The 21,929-nt window shown below is 38.7% G+C and overlaps 1 protein-coding gene across 3 annotated transcripts in view; it reads right to left on the reverse strand.

The window, feature by feature from the left end:
* Window positions 1-21,929, reverse strand: part of CENPQ (centromere protein Q) — a 78,966-nt gene that overhangs the window by 34,956 nt on the left and 22,081 nt on the right. For all 3 annotated transcript variants that reach the window (XM_053693782.1, XM_053693800.1, XM_053693792.1), the window contains exons 4-5: window positions 15,247-15,355; window positions 9,127-9,195 (exon numbers count right to left, since the gene is read on the reverse strand). In XM_053693782.1, the coding sequence (XP_053549757.1) occupies window positions 9,127-9,195; window positions 15,247-15,355 (178 nt within the window). The remainder of the gene's footprint in view (window positions 1-9,126; window positions 9,196-15,246; window positions 15,356-21,929) is intronic.

The raw sequence follows: 21,929 nt of genomic DNA on the forward strand, positions 1-21,929 counted from the left end.
CTTAACATATAAAGTTTGACTTTTATTTAAAGTGACATCTATACATTGAGTGCACAAATTTCTATTGGGCTCCACATTGGCCTTTAAACATAGTGAACAAAGAGATTCATCTGAGTCAGACATGTTTAAACAAACTAGCAATGAGACTAGCAAACTTGGAAATACTTTTCAAAATTAATTTACAAGCAATATAAAAAACGTTACTGTGCCTTTAAGAAGCACAGAAAAACTAACACAGTTGAAATAACAATGATCAAAAATAGTTATAGCAACCAAATTTTCACAGTAAATGTATTAAGTTAGCAAAGGATTGCACCCACCAGCAAATGGATGATTAACCCCTTCGTACCCAAAAACGGATAACAATTATATAATTAACGTTTTTCTCACAGTCAAATACACTGTCACAGGACTACTGTGACTGATTACCTCCCTCAAAATGGATTTTGAAGACCCCTGAGCTCTCTAGAGACGATCTGGATCATGGAGGATGAAGTAGACAGATTGTGACTGAATTTTTACTGTGTAAAAAAGCGCTAAAATAGGCCCCTCCCACTCATATTACAACAGTGGGGAAGCTCAGAAACTGTTTCTATGCAGAAAACAAAAATGGCCATGTGGTAAAAATCATGCCCTAATAAGTTTTATCACCAAGTACCTCACAAAAACGATTAACAAGCCAGTAAAACGTTTTAAACATACATTTAAAAGTTATGTATTATTATTTACAAGCCTGCTACCAGTCGCTTTTACTGCAGTTAAGGCTCATACATTATTTCAGTATTTACAGTATTTTCAGAGTCAATTCCAGTGCACACACACACACACATCAGCCTGATACCAGTCGCTATCGCTGCATTTAAGGCTGAACTTACTTTACAATAGTATCAGCAGTATTTTCTCAGTCAATTCCATTCCTCAGAAAATAAATTACTGTGCATACCTCATTTGTTGCAGGGGAGCCCTGCATGCTATTCCCCTTCTCTGAAAGTACCTCACGCCTCAGATGAGAAACAGCCAGTGGATCTTAGTTACGTCTGCTAAGACCATAGAAAGAAACCCAGGCAGATTCTTCTTCTAATGCTGCCTGAGAATAAACAGCACACTCCGGTGCCATTTAAAAATAACAAACTTTTGATTGCAGAAATAAACTAAGTTAAAAAAACACCACAGATCTCTCACAGCTTCCTACTAGTTAGGCTGCAAGAGAATGACTGACTATGATAGGTGAGGGGAGGAGCTATATAGCAAGCTCTGCTGGGTAATTCTCTTGCAGTTTCCTGTTAGGAAGAGAAATATTCCATAAGTAATGGATGACCCGTGGACTGACTACACTTAACAGGAGAAATATGGGTGCACGTAGAATCGGTAGATCAATAGAGTGATTTCAGCTAAGTTATTACAATACCTTTGTAAACACAATGATCGTAGTAACATTCACTAAGTACAGCTAACGATCAGTGATTGGACAAACAGTTGGTTACTTGCAGCCAATTGGAAATCGAGTTTTATCTACCAGCGTGTTTATACAAGTTCGCGTGTGATTCGCCAGGAGATGGGCGTGTACAAAACACGCGTTATGATTGGATAGATTACTCACACAATAGGTATTTAAGGAACCGTTAGCGAGAAACTCGTCTTGTCAATTCTATCTTGCACATTGAGAAAGGCCGCTACTCGGCCGAAACGCGTTTGTGCGCAGCATGCCAGTTTAAATGGTGTTTGTTTTTAATTGTCTTTATCTTTTGATACTCCACTTAACAAGTAAATTTTCTGCAAGGGACTCGAACACAGTATTGAAGCCATCCCTGTCACCTGAAGCCAGCGTATCCAGTTACTGGCCAGGAATACAGGGGGGTGGCTGAATTTGTGTTCATTGTCTCGGTACATTGCAGTTGGTAATTTATATGTGTGTGTGTGTGGAGCACAATGGTAATGTAATAAGGATTTATCCCAGTTGTAATTTCAAATACATTTTAATGGTGGTTTAATAAATAATAAGTTTTAACTTATCTATCTTCTCAACTATTAGTTGAATTTGTATCAACATATTTACTATAATTATAGGAATGAGTGTTAATTAACCCCTTCTTGTCCAGTTCCCCCCCATCCTATTTATATTATTAAATTTAAGGGTTAACACCAGGGAATATCATATCCCTTTTTCCTACATAATAATCATCACAGTGCCAAGACTTTCCCTTTTTCTTTGTACATGTTACTTGGTGGGTAAACCACTTTTTCCATAGTTTTTGTGCACGTGATCTATACATATTTCTAACCACTAACTACCCATGGCAGGCTTTGATTTAGGAGCAGAAATGCTTCAATGGTCGGAAGATATTAAAAAATTAACAGTTGACTTAAAAAGTAAAAACACAATTGATAACACACAAATAGGGGAATGGTTATTATCTTTAAAAAATCTCAAACGTATTGGCAAACGCCAAATCAAAAGACAATGGAACATAGGAATGTTTAATTTCTATGAGGATAATCAAGTAATACCTAGGGGCCTAAGGCTAAAAATGTTTCCTTCATTCCAAGATTTAAAACCAACATTAAAGTCTAAATGGGAAGATCCACTGTCTGAGTGCTCATTTAAACTTATAGGATATTTGATAGAGCACGAAATGGACAAGTTGAATGAATTGAATGAAGAAGTAACTAAAATAGGCAGTGAACTTAAACAATATGAGTCCAAAGGAGACTTTCAGAAATCCTATACTAAGACTAAAGAAGAAGTAGAGAGGTTTGCGAAATACATTGCAAATAAAAAAGAGAAAAAAATTGACAGAGACTTGACTGATTATGCAAATAAATCTGTTTACTCATGGAATACTAATAAATCTTGTAATATAGATTCAGACTATTCTGACAGAGACTGTGAAACCACAGATGGTGATAATTCTGAGGATGATCTTAGACCTAAACCTATTCTACGTAGGAGAATTACCCCACATAACAACACTGGAGATATCCCTTTAGGCGTAGAATTCGAAGAGGTAGAGGTAAACAAACCCAGAACAAGAAAGCAAGTCAAATTCAATAAGAAATCATTCCCCAAAAAGAAACAAGTCAACAAGAATTAAATATAATTAATCTATCTGACAAAATTTAAACTGAGACTCAGATTTCAGTTTTAAAAAAAGGCCTGTCATTCGTTCCAACAGCCACACTTGACAAGTTTGAGACCATCAAGGATGTGCATTTGTTTACAAGGAAAATACTACTTAGGAAATATTTTTCCTCCAATTCAGAAATAGAAGGTTTAGATAAGAATGATGCTACAGCAATAAAAGATCTTATCTCCCTTCTAGAAGAATCTGAAAGGGATCCTAAAGAGACACTATATAGTGATACAAAGTGGCGTGATATATTAAAGACTAAATCCCAGTTTATACCTCCACCAAGTACTTCACATAACACCATAACCTTTCTCAATCTAGTGTGCAAAGACATATTGGCAATTCCCCCTGAATCAGATACATTAGTGGATAATTTTTATGAAGAAGAAAAATTGGCACTGAAATCAAAGAAACAATGGACGGAGGTCCAAATTAAACAGAGTGACAAGGGGGGTAACATAGTGATATGGCTCACTGAAATTTACACTACTGAGGTTAAAAAACAATTGAACAACCAAAAAAACTATAAAAATCTCTTTGGAAATCCAATGGAGGATTTTCTTAAGCAGTATAAAAAATTGATTTATTCAGCAGCTGCTGAAGGCATTATTGATAAAAAAGAACTACAATATCTAGATGTTAAACACTCTATTACCTAAGATCCATAAAAATCAGGAATGCCCACCGGGAAGACCCATTGTTTCTGGTATTGGGTCATTGACTGAAAAAGCCAGTAGATATGTAGACGCAAGACTTAGGTATAAAGTGGATGCTTTGCCCTCCCATACTAGAGACACGAAGCACATACTGAATAAAATTAATACATTAACTGTAAGACCACAGTCAATTCTGGTAACGTGTGACATGGAGTCTCTGTATACAAGCATAGATAAAAATTGGGGTTGCACAGCAGTGTCCCATTTCCTGTCCAAAAACAAAGATCTCACAAATGAAACCAAACAGTTCATCATCAATTTGTTGGAGTTTGTGTTAGAACACAATTATTTTGTTTTTGATGGAAAGTTTTATTTACAGTTGTGTGGAACGGCGATGGGGACATCATGCGCCCCCACATATGCTAACATATACCTGGGCTGGTGGGAGGAAACTGTAGTATTTCACAACAATCTTCTACAGTTTAGCAAGTATATCACCCACTGGTCCAGGTATATAGACGATATCTTGTTTGTATGGGAGGGAACAATAGAATTACTTAATGAATTCATTTCTATCCTTAATGATAACCCTTTTGGACTGTATTTGACCATGACATATGATGATCAAAAGGTAGAATTCCTAGATTTAACCATTAAAAAATTAAATAATGGTCTAGAGACGGAAACCTTTAGAAAGCCCACGGCTACAAATAATATCCTCAATGCGAATAGTTTCCATCACCCTAATACAATTAGGAGTTTACCTATTGGGGAGTATCCGAGGATCCGTAGAAATTCTTCATCATTAGAATCTTTCCAAAAGGCAGCCAATAAATTAAGAGAGAGGTTGCTTTTGAGGGGTTATTCTAGAAAGTCTCTAAAGAGAGCCTATCAGAAAGCATTGTATAGAAACAGACAGGAACTTTTAAGACCCAAAAAACCAGAGGAAAACTCTAATCCCATAAGATTCATCTCCACATATTGTAGTCAAAGCCAACAGGTGTCTAATATACTATCAAAACACTGGAACATTCTACAACTGGATGAACAACTAAATTCCATTATCCCACAAACACCAATGTGTACCTACAGACGTGCTAGTAATCTAAGTGATCAACTAACATCTAGCTATTTTGATAGAAATGCCAAAAAAGCCCCGATTTATAAGGGCTCTATAGCATGTGGCAACTGCAAAAATTGTGTTTACATGGTTAAAAAGAAATCAATGATGGACAGATTTAATAGAAAATGGACCATTCAGAACCATATTACTTGTAAAACATCAAATGTGATCTATTGTCTATCTTGCAGCTGCAATTGTTTTTATGTAGGCATGACTACCAGACAAATGGGGGTTAGAATAACTGAACACCTCAGTAATATCAGGAATGCAGCAAAGGATGTCGAAAAGGGTAAACAAATTACCAGTGTTGCCAGGCATTTTTTACATCATCATAAAGGGAAAACTAATACTTTTCAATGCTGGGGACTGGAAACAATACGCCCAGGCATTCGTGGTAGGGATATGGAACAAATTTTGTTAAAGAAAGAAGCAAGATGGATATTTAATTTAAATACTGTCATGCCTAATGGCATGAATGAGAACAAGAATTTTTGGGCATTCCTGTGATAATTCTATTATATTATTATTTCAATTCTAAATTCCTTGAAATATAATGACACACCTTTTGGTGGCCTCTAATAATACCGATTTCTAACGTGCACCCAGAAATTTTCTTTAGAAGTTATCATGATGTGCACAATGGATTATTTCACACTTTAATTACATAATATATAGCATGTAATAAAATAGAACTGTAAGGATACTTCAAAGGCATGGTGACAGATGCAAGACTACTTGAATTTCAATGCTAACATCTTATCCTTTATTTTGATTTTCATTTTTTGTCTTGCAATATGTGGCAATAAAATATCTAGGTATTTTCATGCCTTCAATAGCCTCATGCATAAGATAGCCTAAACATAAGGGTTTATATGACTATTATCATCGCCGACATTATTCATATTGTCCATAATGTTTCTTTACATCGCGGAATACCACTATATAGGTTAGATCTGACAAGTATAGCTTTGCCCTCTAGCTATCTAGTTGCTTTATGCATAAATGTTTTTCCTTTTCCTTTTAAGCTATTATATAGAACGATGTAGTAAAACCCATGTTATAGAAGTGGAATAAGTAAGGGCTCATTACTCTTACATTATGTACACATCAGTTTAATGTTCAACGTGTGGAATTCATTGGAGCAATCATTAGGAATATATCTAATACTTAGCAAATGTTACACTATAAATCAGTGAGTTATAGGCATAATGTGTATATGAATATCATGTATCGTAGCGCTTAACACTTTCTGAAAGATAGATGTTAGCTTAAGGAATAATAAATATGGGTGCACGTAGAATCGGTAGATCAATAGAGTGATTTCAGCTAAGTTATTACAATACCTTTGTAAACACAATGATCGTAGTAACATTCACTAAGTACAGCTAACGATCAGTGATTGGACAAACAGTTGGTTACTTGCAGCCAATTGGAAATCGAGTTTTATCTACCAGCATGTTTATACAAGTTCGCGTGTGATTCGCCAGGAGATGGGCGTGTACAAAACACGCGTTATGATTGGATAGATTACTCACACAATAGGTATTTAAGGAACCGTTAGCGAGACACTCGTCTTGTCAATTCTATCTTGCACATTGAGAAAGGCCGCTACTCGGCCGAAACGCGTTTGTGCGCAGCATGCCAGTTTGAATGGTGTTTGTTTTTAATTGTCTTTATCTTTTGATACTCCACTTAACAAGTAAATTTTCTGCAAGGAACTCGAACACAGTATTGTAGCCATCCCTGTCACCTGAAGCCAGCGTATCCAGTTACTGGCCAGGAATACAGGGGGGTGGCTGAATTTGTGTTCATTGTCTCGGTACATTGCAGTTGGTAATTTATATGTGTGTGTGTGTGGAGCACAATGGTAATGTAATAGGGATTTATCCCAGTTGTAATTTCAAATACATTTTAATGGTGGTTTAATAAATAATAAGTTTTAACTTATCTATCTCCTCAACTATTAGTTGAATTTGTATCAACATATTTACTATAATTATAGGAATGAGTGCTAATTAACCCCTTCTTGCTCAGTTCCCCCCCATCCTGTTTATATTATTAAATGTAAGGGTTAGCACCAGGGAATATCATATCCCTTTTTCCTACATAATAATCATCACAGTGCCAAGACTTTCCCTTTTTCTTTGTACTATATAATGAACAAAATATTATCTCGGTAAAAAATTTCAGAAAACCGACTGAAAGAAATAGGTACATAGAGGCATCTAGTGCACACAAAAAGTGCTGGATTAATAATTTAACTTATAGTCAGTTCCTTAGAATCAGAAGAAACTGTACACATATGCATAATTATGAAGAAGCAGACATTTTAGAGACGTTTCTTATAAAGGGTTATGATCTAGGTAGAATCAAGGAAGCTCAAAATAAAGCACAATTAAGTCAAAGAAAGAAATTGATACTACCAAAATAGACTTATTCTATCAAGGACAATAAGAATGAAAACCAGTGCATAAGATTCCCCACTACATATAATGAGGGAGCAGTTGCCATCAGAGGTATCCTTAATAAACACTGGCCTCTTTTAAAAGCAGATCACTTGCTCAGACCACTCTTGGAAAGTAAACCAAATATAACTTTCAAAAAAGGTATGAGCCTAAAAAACCTCTTAGCTCCAAGTAAACTAAAAACTAATAATAAACATCAAGAGGGAAACTGGCTCCCTAATTGGAAAGGAACTCTAAAATGCTCTAAATCTAGGTGCAGCATGTGTCCACATATCAATAAATCTATGTTTTTTTAAAAATTCCAACAAAACAGAAACTTTTGAAATTGGTTTTAAAAGCAATTGTGAATCCACATTTGTGGTCTATCTTTTGGAATGTGGGTGTGAACTAATTTATGTGGGCCGCACCAAACGCCAGATTAGACGTAGAGTTTATGAACATGTATATAACATCAAGGAAAAGTTAATAAAACACAATGTGGCAAAGCACTTTATGGACCAACACAGTAGTAATCCTGTCTCTTTAAGGGTACAGGTCATTGGTTGGGTACCACTGACCAAGCATAATACACTTTTAGAATTAAGAAAACTTGAGACTTATTGGATTTATAAGCTCTAGAGTCTGCATCCTCTAGGTCTAAATATCGATATTGATGTGGCTGCGTATATGTAATGTGGTGATTTTTCTAGCACACTAGTATAGTCATTTTTTATATATTTATCGAATGTATATAGAAACAGTGTATCCACATTTAAAATGTGTTTATTTTACCAATTAATTGAGCATTTTAACATTTGTTTTTAAGGTAGAAACAACATTTTGTTTTTAATTTATTTGGAGCGTTTATCATAGTCAAATGTCAATTCAGTATTTGTTAGTTTGCGAATTTTGAATTGTGTATTTTTGCCCATTTTAACCAGTAAGTATTAATTATATGTTAAGGTAGAAACAACATCTTGTTTTTAATTAATTTTAAGAGTAGTTGAATGTTAATTTAACATTTGTTAGTTTGCAAATTATGGATTGTGTATTTTTGGCCCATCTTAACTAGAATGTATCAATTACATGTTATATGTTTAAGATTGTAGTGATAACGTGGATATTGAATGGGAATCAAGCACACACACCCTCTGGAGGTACTTACCTATTGGATAACATTGAACCAATGACAGTGTCTTTGGTTGTGCCTCCGAGGGTGGAGCTAACCCAAACATACAGGTTATAAGGGAGATGAAACCAGGAAAACAATATCACTTTTAAAATCCTCTTGAAAAAGCCTGGCGTAAACCCGGGAGAAACGCGTTGGGGTTACTTGGTATGTGACTCCTTTACAGGGACACATCTACACCGAGCACGGCAGTTGTGTGCGAGAGTCCCAGACAAACCCGCATTTGGCACTTGTATGCTACTGACGATCTTCAGCTGCCTGTTAGTCTCGTTCTGCTAGATTCCGTGGACACAATGGTTTTTTAAAGGGCATATAAACCATGTATTTCTTGAAAGTACATTTTATTCTTTGCGTATGCACGCTGTCAAATGAACCTGCAGTTTAATCTGTCTTTTTTGCGCTCTGTTTTCTATGTGCTCACATTTTGTCTACAAAAATATGTATTTAATTGCTGTTCTTTCATATGCATGACGGATGCTATAAATGTCCCTTTAACAATGCATTTACCACAACATTTTCCCTACAAGAAACATCACTTAAATCTCTCTATTTCTTCTTTAGTACCATCCTCACACAATCAGATTACCTCTGTTTGAGGGATGTAAGTAGCTCTTGTATAACTTGACGGCCAGGAATCTTTCTGCTCAAAACTGACCTAGAAAAAAATAAAAAAAAGGTTTCATTATCCTCAATTTATATATTACTAGCATTTTCTTTACTCTTACACAATAAGAGTATAAAGACTACATAAGAATGAGGGGGGGAAGCATAAAGTAAAAGTAAATAGAATTGCAAGAGTCATTACTGCCTAGAGAAAAATATAGCAGGATGACTACTAGGAGAAAGTTGTATAGGCCAAATCAATATTTTTTAAATATAAGTTTCAGTTATAGAAATTAGCTCATTCTGAAAATAAAGGACCAGTAAATACTGTAGATTTGCATAATTAACAAATGCATAATAAGAAGACAATGCAAAAGCACTTAGTCTGAACTTCAAATTAGTAATTTTTTTCCTGACAATTTTCAAAATGTCTATTTCCACTCCCCCTGTATCATGTGACAGTTATCAGCCAATCAAATATGCAAATACGTATGTTCTGTGAATGCTTGCACATGCCCAGTAGGAGTGACATTTTGTTAATGGAAGTAAAATTGGAAAGTTGTTTAAAATTGCATGCTCTGTCTGAATCACAAAAGCTTAATTTTGACTTAAGTGTCCCTTAACTCCTCAAGGACCAGGACCCTAACAGAAATAGAGCCTTGTTTTGTTTGTTTTTTATTTAACTATCAAAACTAGGGGGGGGGGGGGGGGGGAGCTAGCGGCTGAAGTGAGCGGTCATGTTTTAGCGGAGCTCCGTCTCAATATTAAATTCGCACAAGCATTTTGGCCTTTTTTTCCCCATTTAAAAACTTCTTTTTCCCCACCTATCTGGACTACTAAGGATAGCCGTTACCAGAGATTGACGATTACCAACTACGTGGTCAAGAAGACCTGCTACAGACTGAGCACGGCCGCACCCGATCGGCCTAGCAGGGCAACCAAGAGCCATATTTAGCCTTGGAGAGTACTACAAGGTGCTTCCAATATTGAGACATAACAGCCTTTTACTGCAGCTGGCCGGTTAAACATCTGACAAAAGTCCAATCTGTTAACCCAGCAGACCACAGTAAACCCGCACCATGGCAACAGGTGGATCACCAATTGACGACTAGTCGTAGGCCTGATTAGACACGAGAAAACTGTAAACAACATGGAAGATCTTTCGCAAGCGCTACTTAGACTTGTAACAGAACTAGAAGCAACGATGCTTCGAGACCTGGACTCTTTGTGGCACCCGAGGCAACGCTACCCACAGCACGGCAAAAACTAGCTCCTAGAAATGAAGAGATAACATGCATCGACATAACCACGAGGGATGTGGTAGATCTGCAAACACAGTTTGCGGAGGATCTAACTCAAATAGTTAAGGATTATGTGGATATGCAAGGAGGCCCACAAAATAACCCAGCTCACCAATGCATTGAATGGAGGTCGGAAGCAACGAGCCATAGCTGTTTGATTACAGAGGGTCAATCACCTGTCTGGATGAACCTTGCAGAGGAGATCCCTAAATCTTTGCCAGGAGAAGTACGATATGTCACATCAGCCCCTCTAGCAAAGCTGTTATCCCAAGAGGCCTAATCTACAGTTAGCAATGCAGCCCTCTGGATCTTTCTTCGGCCAAACGCTCTGGAACACCGAAGTGGGGTAGGATACCCTACCTCACCTGAAAGTAACTATATCACTCCTTTCATATAGTAACTTACACAGTTTGTTTTACAACTCAATCTCACCAGGAACTATTAATGAAGGCAGCAATGTCAGAAGTCCTAGATCTCTAAATCTATATGAGACAGTTGCCTTGTTTTCAGTTAGCTATCTAAAGTTGACACCTTACATTATGCAATTTAAATGTTTATATCGCAACTATAAAGGCTCTCTAATTAGCCCTACATGGAGCCCAACCTATTATGGAGTAGCCTAACTACGATAGCAAAAGATTTTGTCTTTTGGAATAATAAATAATATGCTGAAAATATCAGTTACCCTACCTCCAGTGTTTTAAATGTGCAACTGTATATGCAACTGTATATGAATACTAGTATTTTTCAGCCAATCGGAATTCGAGGAACGCCATCTTGGATGACGTAATTTAAAGGAACCTTCATTCGGCGAGTAGGCGTCGGTTGAAGAGGATGGATCCGCGTTGGCTGGAAAGAAGATGGCTCCGCTCCGGATGGATGAAGATAGAAGATGCCGCTTGGATGAAGATGTCTGCCGGTCCGGATGTCCTCTTCTGCCCGGATAGGATGAAGACTTCTGCCGGTCTGGATGTCCTCTTCTGCCCCATCGGATGAAGACTTCGGCCCGGCTGGGTGAAGACGACTCAAGGTAGGGAGATCTTCAGGGGGTAGTGTTAGGTTTATTTAAGGGGGGTTTGGGTTAGAGTAGGGGTATGTGGGTGGTGAGTTTTAATGTTGGGGGGGGGGTTGTATTTTTTTTTACAGGCAAAAGAGCCAATTACTTTGGGGCATGCCCCGCAAAAAGCCCTTTTAAGGGCTGGTAAAAGAGCTGATTACTTTTTAATTTAGAATAGGGTAGGGCATTTTATTATTTTGGGGGGCTTTTTTATTTTATTAGGGGGCTTAGAGTAGGTGTAATTAGCCTAATATTCTTGTAATCTTTTTTTATTTTTTGTAATTTAGTGGGGGGTTTTTGTAATTTAGTTTAGTTTATTTAATTGTATGTAATTGTAGGTAATTTATTTAATTAATTTATTGATAGTGTAGTGTTAGGTTTAATTGTAACTTAGGTTAGGATTTATTTTACAGGTAATTTTGTAATTATTTTAACTAGGTAGCTATTAAATAGTAAATAACTATTTAATAGCTATTGTACCTAGTTAAAATAAATACAAAGTTGCCTGTAAAATAAATATAAATCCTAAAATAACTACAATATAATTATTCGTTATATTGTAGCTATATTAGGGTTTATTTTACAGGTATTTAGTTTTAAATAGGAATACTTTAGTTAATAAGATTTAATTTATTTTGTTAGATTAAAATTATATTTAATTTAGGGGGGTGTTAGGGTTAGACTTAGCTTTAGGGGTTAATACATTTATTATAGTAGCGGCGAGGTCCGGTTGGCAGATTAGGGGTTAATATTTGAAGTTAGGTGGCGGCGATGTTAGGGAGGGCAGATTAGGGGTTAATACCATTTATTATAGTGTTTGCGAGGCGGGAGTGCGGCAGTTTAGGGGTTAATACATTTATTATAGTGGCGGCGAGGTCCGGTCGGCAGATTAGGGGTTAATAAGTGTAGGTAAGGTAGCGGCGACGTTGGGGGGGGGCAGGTTAGGGGTTAATAAATATTATGTAGGTGTCTACAATGTTAGGGGCAGCAGATTAGGGGTTCATAGGGATAATGTAGGTGGCGGCGATGTGCGGTCGGCAGATTAGGGGTTAAAAATATTTATTATAGTGGCGGCGATGTGGGGGGACCTCGGTTTAGGGGTACATAGTTAGTTTATGGGTGTTAGTGTACTTTAGAGCACTGTAGTTAAGAGATTTATATAACGGCGTTAGCCCATAAAGCTCTTAACTACAGCCTTTCCATGGGCGTTAGGAGTCTTGTCGGTAGAGGGTCTACCGCTCACTTCAACCAAGACTCTAAATACCAGCGTTAGGAAGATCCAATTGAAAAGATAGGATACGCAATTGGCGTAAGGGGATCTGTGGTATGGAAAAGTTGTGGCTGGAAAGTGAGCGTTAGACCCTTTCCTGCCTGACTCTAAATACCAGCGGGCGGCCAAAAGCAGCGTTAGGACCCCTTAACGCTGCTTTTTTTACGGCTAACGCAGAACTCTAAATCTAGGCGATAGTTTCCTATACCAAAGACTATACTCCCTAGAAAATGTATAGTCCCTTAAAAGATAACAACAAAATTATCAAGGGGTAGACCATTGGTCTTTGACCCACATTTCACCTACTGCGAGCACCAACATATTAGAATTTGCTTCTATCTCGTCAAATATATCCTTTATTCCCTTATTCTAGATAGTACTGTTCCCAATTACTTATACTCCTTGCATTTATGATCCTGGACTGACTTTTAAGTAAAATGGGAAATAGCTTGATTATAATATAAATGAGGTTAAATAATAAGTATATATGCTAGATACTTATATATAGAGGTAAGTCTACCCAGGAGTGTTTTACTTTATACCTATGTTATAATAATGAGAGGGGCTGTATAGACAGATATACCATTGCAGTAGCGCATACTTGTATCCTACATTACATTGTAACCTTGTTTTATTTTTCTGTACGTGTAATAACCTCAATAAAAATATAATTAAAAAATAAATAAAATAAAAAAACTATCAAAACAACATATATATTTTTTTTAGTAGACAACCCAAAGTATTGATCTAGGCCCATTTTGGTATATTTTATGCCACCATTTAACCGCCAAATGCGATCAAATAAAAGAAACGTTAACTTTTTCCACAAACTTTAGGTTTCTCACTTACTTATTATTTACATACCGCTTGTGCAATCATGGCACATCATATAGATCTCTAAATCTATATGAGACAGTTGCCTTGTTTTCAGTTAGCTATCTAAAGTTGACACCTTACAATATGCAATTTAAATGTTTATATCTCAACTATGAAGGCTCTCTAATTAGCCCTACATGGAGCCCGACCTATTATGGAGTCTCCTAACTACGATAGCAATAGATTTTTTCTTTTGGGATAATAAATAATATGCTGAACAATATCAGTTACCCTACCTTCAGTGTTTTAAATGTGCAACTGTATATGCATATTAGTCTAGACCTGATTGTATTCATAGATTTTGACGATTGTGGTTATAGGGGAAAGGGATTATATACAATGGCTATTGTATGTACCAAGACCAGCTTTCACATATTTCTCTGCAGCAGTTCTGATGCGCTGTCTATGGCCGGGACAGAGTAGCTAGACTACTGGTAATATATGAGACACACTAAAATTGTTCTCGAGTGCCCTATAATCCCCTATCCTGACTTTTACATGCTATTTCTTCCAAAATGTATATACACATTTAGCGTACTAAGAGACATTACTGGTCACCAAACTCAGTTTATATTCAATAAGGTCTGGCCCTCTATAGTAGAATGCTATGTTATCAAATAAAAGAAACAACTTTAACTTTTTCACAATCTTTAGGTTTCTCACTGAAATTGTTTACATACTGCTTGTGCAATCATGGCATAAATGGTTGTAAAATGGTTCTCTGGGATCCTCTTTGTTCAGAAATAGCAGACATATATGGGCCGCTAATTGCAGTTGTGCACCACACGTTCATTATTCCCAGCAGTGAATGGGGTTAATCAGGTAACTTGTAAGGTTAATTTTAGCTTAAGTGTAGAGATTACCCTCCCACCTGACACTTCCCCCTACCTGATCCCTCTCAAACAGCTCTCTCCGCTCCCTCACCCCCCCCCCCCCGTCACCCCCATTTTAGGTACTGGCAAACAGTCTGCAGTTTTAGACTTTTTTATTTTTTTTATTTTTTTATTATTAATAATTTCTTCAGTGTAGGATTACCCCCTTACCTTCCCACCTCCCTAATCTCTCCCAAGAAGCTCTCTAGCCCTCCCTCCTCTAACTAATTTCCACCATCTTAGGTACTGGCAGTTGTCTGTCAATACCCAGTTTTCTATCATTTTTTCTTTAGGTTTTCTGTAGTGTAGCTAGCTGCCCCCCTCCCTCATTCACCACACCACCCCTCCAAGATTGTTTCCCTTACCCTATCTTCTCCCTCTCCACTCTAGGACTCCCCCAACTCTATTCCCCCTCCATCCCGATCTTAGAATTAATTTTTACTGTAGCGTAGTGGTGCTATCCGTTCCCGCCCCTCCCTCCCAGCGATGGGCCGCCCACCCACATCCCTCCTAACCCTCCAACACCGATCGACACCACCACTACTACCCGATGCAGAGAGGGACACAGAATGTCTCCCTCTGTATTGGTTACTCAGCAAGTCTATTTCTGCACTGCCCCACTCATGGTGCAAAAATTATGTCATAAAAGGAAGAATACATAAAAGAAAAAGAAAATAACACATTAATAGTAGAACTGTATCCATATATTATACAAGGAAGTACTTACAACATTGCAGTTTCAATGCAACACTGAATATGCTCTATAACAGAAGTTGTTAATGGTTTCTGCTCTGCTGTCTGAGTTACACGGATAGATTTTTGTGGTGGTTCATGACCTGTAATAGATGAGAGTGAACCATCAATAAGAGTAAAATCTCTAATTATCTAATTAAGTGCTGACTGAAAAAAAAAAAAAAAAAGTTAAAAAGTGTGCATATATATGAAAGTGAGATGTGTAAGTTTACAGTCATTTCCATGGCTTGGACCAATTTACACAAATGAACATGAAACATTTTCTACCATTCTTTCAAAATAAAACAAACTGAAAATATTTTGAGTGAAATTGTCAGGTTAAAGCGATTTAAATTAATACTGAAGTAGCAGGAAATTCATCTTTGTGTCCAGCTCCTAATTAAAGGCAAATTAAACCCAATTTTTGTCTTTCAATTTACTTCTATTATCTAATGTTTAGATCTCTTATTATCCTTTGTTGAAAAGCATATTGCAGAACTATGCCTTGTCATTGGCTCACCAGATAGGTTCAGCTAGCTCCCAATAGTGCACTATAGCAAATTTGATGATAGAAATAAATTGAAAAGTTGTTTAAAATGATATCCTCTATGTGAATCATGAAAAAAATAGGGGTTTCATATCCCATTAAACCCCAATCCGCTTATGTGATAAAGGCAATTTCCCACAACTACTGGTAATCAGAAATGCCTCTAAAAACAAAGTTTCAGCAAAGAACATAATTTATTCTTACCTGATAAATGTATTTCTTTCTTGACACGGTGAGTCCACGGATCATCTTAATTACTGTTGGGAATATCACTCCTGACTAGCAAGAGGAGGCAAAGAGCACCACAGCTGTTAAAGGGACAGTCTACACCAGAATTTTTATTGTTTTAAAAGATAGATAATACCTTTATTACCCATTTCCCAGTTTTGCATAACCAACACAGTTATAATAATATACTTTTAACATCTGTGATTATCTTGTATCTAAGCCTCTGCAAACTGCCCCTTTTTTCAGTTCTTTTGACAGACTTGCAGTCTAGCCAATCAGTGCCTGCTCCCAGATAACTTCACGTGCACGAGCACAGTGTTATCTATATGAAATATGTGAACTAACACCCTCTAGTGGTGAAAAACTGTTAAAATGCAATCTGAAAGAGGTGGGCTTCAAGGTCTAAGAAATTAGCATATGAACCTCTTAGGTTAAGCTTTCAACTAAGAATACCAAGAGAACAAAGCAAAATTGTGATAAAAGTAAATTGAAAAATTGTTTAAAATTACATGCTCTATCTGAACCATGAAAGTTTATTTTGGCCTAGACTGTCCCTTTAAATACCACTTCCCCTACCCACAATCCCCAGTCATTCGACCAAAGGGAAAGGAGAAAGGAAGTAATCTAAGGTGCAGAGGTCTCTGAAGTTTATAAAAAAGCAAACGGTCTGAAATAAGTAATAATAAATAACTGTTGGGAACCAATACCCAAGATAGAAGAAACGGATGATAAGGGAGGGACAAGACAGTTAACCTAAACAGAAGGCACCACTGCTTGAAGAACCTTTCTCCCAAAAGAAGCCTCTACTGAAGCAAAAAGTATCAAATTTGTAAAATTTTGAAAAAAGTATGCAAAGATGACCAAGTCACAGCCTTGCAAAGCTGATCTACAGAAGCTCCATTTTTGAAAGCCCAAGAAGATGAAACAGCCCTTGTGGAATGAGCCGTGATTCTCTCAGGAGGCTGCTGACCAGCAGTCTCATATGCCAAGTGAATAGCACTCCCCAACCAACAAGAAAGAGAAGTAGCCGTAGCTTTCTTACCCTTACGCTTCCCAAAAAGACAACAAATAAAGAAGAAGACTGGCAAAAATCCTTAGTCGCCTGCAAATAATATTTCAATGCAGGAACCACATCCAGGTTGTGCAAGAAACGCTCCTTATGAGAAGGATTAGGACACAAAGAAGGAACAACAATCAATTGATTAATATTCTTATCAGAAACAACATTGGGAAGAAAACCCAAGGCAGTACGCAGAACTAACTTATCAGAGTGAAAAATAAAAGGCGATTCATACTGCAAGGCTAAAAGCTCCGAAACTCTTTGAGCCGAAGAAATAGCCACCAGAAACAAAACCTTCCAAGATAACATCTTAATATCCAAAGAATGCATAGGTTCAAACGGAGCCTGTTGAAGGACTCAAGAACCAGATTAAGACTCCAAGGTGGAGTAGTAGACTTAAACACAGACCGAATTCTAACCAAGGCCTGACAAAAAGAATGAACATCTGGCACATCCGCCAGGCGCTTGTACAATAAAATAGATAAAGCAGAAATTTGACCTTTCAGGGTACTAGCAGATAAACCTTTCTCCAAACCCTCCTGGAGAAAAGACAAAATCCTAGGAATCCTAACTCTACTCCACGAGTAGCCTTTGAATTCACACCAATACAAATCTTTACACCAAATCTTATAATAAATCTTCCTAGTCACAGGCTTACGAGCCTGAATCATGGGCTCAATGACTGACTCAGAAAAACCACGCTTAGAAAGAATCAAGAGTTCAATCTCCAAGCAGTCGGCTTCAGAGAAACGAGATTTGGATGAAGGAAGGGACCCTGCAGAAGATGCCAAGGTGGAAGGGAAGACATCTCCGCCAGATCTGCAAACCAGATTCTGTGAGGCCACGCCGGAGCAATGAGAATCACCGATGCCCTCTCTTGTTTGACCCGAGCAAGAAGAGCAAACGGAGGGAACACATATGCCAGACTGAAAGTCCAAGGAACTGCCAGAGCATCTATCAGAACAGCCTGAGGATCCTTTGACCTCGACCCGTACTTCAGGAGCTTGACATTCTGACGAGATGCCATGAGATCCAACTCCGGGTGTCCCCAACTGAGAATCAAGCTGGAAAATACCTCTGGATGAAGTTCCCACTCCCCCGGATGAAAAGTCTGTCTGCTCAGAATATCCGCTTCCCAATTGTCCACCCCTGGAATATGGATAGCAGACAGACAACAGTTGTGAATCTCCGCCCACCGAATAATCTTGGCTACCTCTATCATGGCCAAGGAACTCTGAGTTCCTCCATGATGATTGATGTAAGCCACTGACGTTATGTTCTCCGACTGAAACCTGATAAACTAGGTTGAAGCTAGCTGAGGCCAGACTAGAAGAGCATTGAAAATTGCTCTCAGTTCCAAAACATTTACTGGAAGAACCGAGTCCATAGACCCTGAGCCCATAATGAACCCCAGATAGCACCCCATCCGTGATTACAATCACCCAGGCAGGTCTGCGAAAGCAAGTTCCCTGAGAGAGAAGATCCTGAGAAAACCACCAAGGAAGAGGATCTCTGGACATCTGATCTAGAACAATCTTTGGAGATAGATCCGCATAATCCCCGTTCCACTGCCTGAGCAAGCATAAATGAAGAGGTCTGAGATGGAACCGAGCAAACGGAATGATGTCCATGACTGAAACCATCAGACCAATAACCTCCATGCACTGAGCCACTGACGGCCGAGGAAGGGACTGAAGACACGTATTGGAAATCTTTGACTTTCTTGCTTCTGTCAGAAATATTTTCATCTCTAGAGAATCTATAATGGTCCCCAGAAATACCACTCTTGTAGCCAGAATTAAGGAACTTTTTCCTAAATACACCTTCCAACCGTGGGAGCGCAGAAAAGACAACAACTACATGTGGGAGTTTGCTAGTTGAAAAGATGGAGCCTGAACTAGAATGTCATCCAGATAAGGAGCCACTTCAACACCCTTCAATCCAAGCACCGCCAACAATGCTCCCAGGACCTTTGAAAAAAATTCTGGGAGCTGTTGCCAGACCAAAAGGAAGAGCTACAAACTGAAAATGTTTGTCTAGAAATGCAAATCTTAGGAACCTGTGATGATCCCTGTGAATGGGAATATGCAGATATGCATCCTTTAGATCCACTATGGTCATGAACTGACCTTCCTGAACCAAAGAAAGAATGGAACGAATAGTTTCCATCTTGAAAGACTGAACCCTGAGAAATTTGTTTACACTCTTGAGAACTAAAATAGGTCTGAAAGTACCCTCCTTTTTGGGAACGACAAAGAGATTGGAATAAAAACCCAGACCCTGTTCCTGAACCGGAACTATCACTCCCATGTCGGAAAGATTCTAAACACAACGTAAGAACGGCTCCCCTTTTATCAGGTTTACAGATAACCTGGAGAGAAGAAACCTGCCTCTCGGAGGAAAATTCTTGAACTCCAGTTTGTAACTCTGGGACACGATATCTACCACCCAGGGATCCTGAACATCTCGAATCCAAGCTTGAGCAAAGAAAGAGAGTCTGCCCCCACAAGACCCATTCTCAGATCGGGGGCAGACCCTTCATGCTGATTTTGAGTCAGCAACAGGCTTCCTGTACTGCTTCTCCTTATTCCACAACTGATTTGACTTCCAAAATGGCTTGGACTGTTCCTGCTTGATGGAAGAAGAGGAAAATTTACCAGAGAAGTTAAGAAAGGAACGAAAATTACTCTGCCGACCCTTCTGTTTCTTTCTTTTATCCTGAGGCTCCCGTAATATCAGAAATAATCTCAGCCAAACCTGGCCTAAACAAGTTCTTACCCTTGTAAGGAATAGACAAAAGCTTAGACTTAGAGGACACATCCGCAGACCAGGATTTTAACCATAAAGCTCTGCGAGCTAAAATGGCAAAACCAGAAATTTTAGCTCCCAACTTTATGACCTGTAGAGAAGCATCTGCAATAAAGGAATTAGCCAACTTCAAAGCCTTGATTCTATCTTGAATTTCTTTAAGAGGAGTATCTTGCTGAATAGAATCAGACAATGCATCAAACCAATATGCCACAGCACTAGTAACCATAGCAATACATGCAGCCGGTTGCCATTGATACCCCTGGTGTATAGAAATCCTTTTAAGCAAAGCTTACAACTTCTTATCCATAGGATCTTTAAAGGAAGAGCTGTCCTCAATAGGAATAGTGGTCCTCTTGGTCAGAGTGGAAACTGCTCCCTCCACCTTAGGAACTGTGACGGATCCCCGGCTACCCCAACGGAGTAGCTCCGCCAAACGGGTCCTTCCTCTCCCTGGAACAAGCGGCTATGTAGCCCAGGCAAGTGATTGTAGCAGGAGCCCACCCAAATAACTAGACATACTAGCATTCAGGTGAAACAGGAACACACTTTATTGAGCAAAACACACATCTTTTATACACACACTTATCTTGATAAGAACAGAAGACAATGCCACAGTTTTCCCGCCATTCCCGCCCCTCGAGACAGGCTGACGCCTGCTATAGCAGCCATGGTCCTCCAGATTCTCAGTAGCTAGGGGTGGCAGTTTTCAAGGTGATCCCGGGGGAGAACTTCCAGGGTGTCGTTTTAAAGCTCCCGGTCCCCAGAATCTACAGTCCAAAAAGCGACATGATCCGTGGCTGGGGACTGGAGTTATGCTGGTTTAAACGTCCACCTGGATGTCCAGGGAGAAGAGGGGTTACAGGGGGAACCGGAACCCCCGGGTTCCCAAGGGAGCTCCCTTCCGGCAATCACTCCACCTCTGGGCCACCCTGAGAGGCAGCAAATCCCAAAAGAGCGGAGCTCTGGGACAAAGGGCCACTGGAGCGACCTGGGTCAAAGGGCACCGGTAATCTTGGGGGATGCGGCCGACCGGTAGTTCCAGGGGCCCGGCCGGCCGAAGGGGAAAGTGGCGGTCAGTAATTATCTCCTCCAAGGTGACAGTCCATATAGACAATAACCAGGAACAAAGGGTCTGGGGAATCGCGGTTGCTCTGAGGAGCCAGAAACCGCTAAGAAGCAACAGGGGTGAGGTTGTAGAGGGTAGGGGTTTAACCCTTGCAGCCAGGTATCCATGACAGGAACCATCTGCCAAAATTCCTTAATAGAATCAGCAATAGGAAACATCTTCCTAAAAATTGGAGAAGGGGTAAAAGGAATCCCAGGCTTCTCCCATTCCCTTGTAATAATATCTCAAACACGATCTGGTATAGGAAAAACTTCCACAGAGGAAGGGACATCAAAAAACTTATTAAAGGGACAGTCTACACCAGAATTGTTATAGTTTTAAAAGATAGATAATCCCTTTATTACCCATTCCCCAGTTTTGCATAACCAACACAGCTATATTTATATACTTTTTACCTCTGTGATTATCTTGTATCTAAGCCTCTGCAAACTGCCCCTTTATTTCAGTTCTTTTGACAGACTTGCAGTTTAGCCAATCAGTGCTGGCTCCCAGGTAACTTTACGTGCATGAGCACAGTGTTATCTATATGAAACACATGAACTAACACCCTCTAGTGGTGAAAAACTGTTTAAATGCATTCTGAAAAGAGGTGGCCTTCAAGGTCTAAGAAATTAGCATATAAACGTCCTAGGTTAAGCTTTCAACTAAGAATACCAAGAGAACAAAGCAAAATTGGTGATAAAAGTTAATTGGAAAATTGTTTAAAATTACATGTCCTATCTGAATCATGAAAGTTTATTTTGGACTAGACTGTCCCTTTAAGTTTACTAGATTTCTAAGGAATAACCATGACTGACGCCTCAGAGTCATCCAAGGTAGCCAAAACCTCCTTGAGTAACAAACTGAGGTGCTCCAGCTTAAACCCAAAGGAAACAACCTCAGGTTCAGAAGAAGGATTTACTCTAT

The sequence above is a fragment of the Bombina bombina genome, chromosome 1, assembly GCF_027579735.1.
Source record: "Bombina bombina isolate aBomBom1 chromosome 1, aBomBom1.pri, whole genome shotgun sequence".
Classification (NCBI taxonomy): Eukaryota; Metazoa; Chordata; class Amphibia; order Anura; family Bombinatoridae; genus Bombina; species Bombina bombina.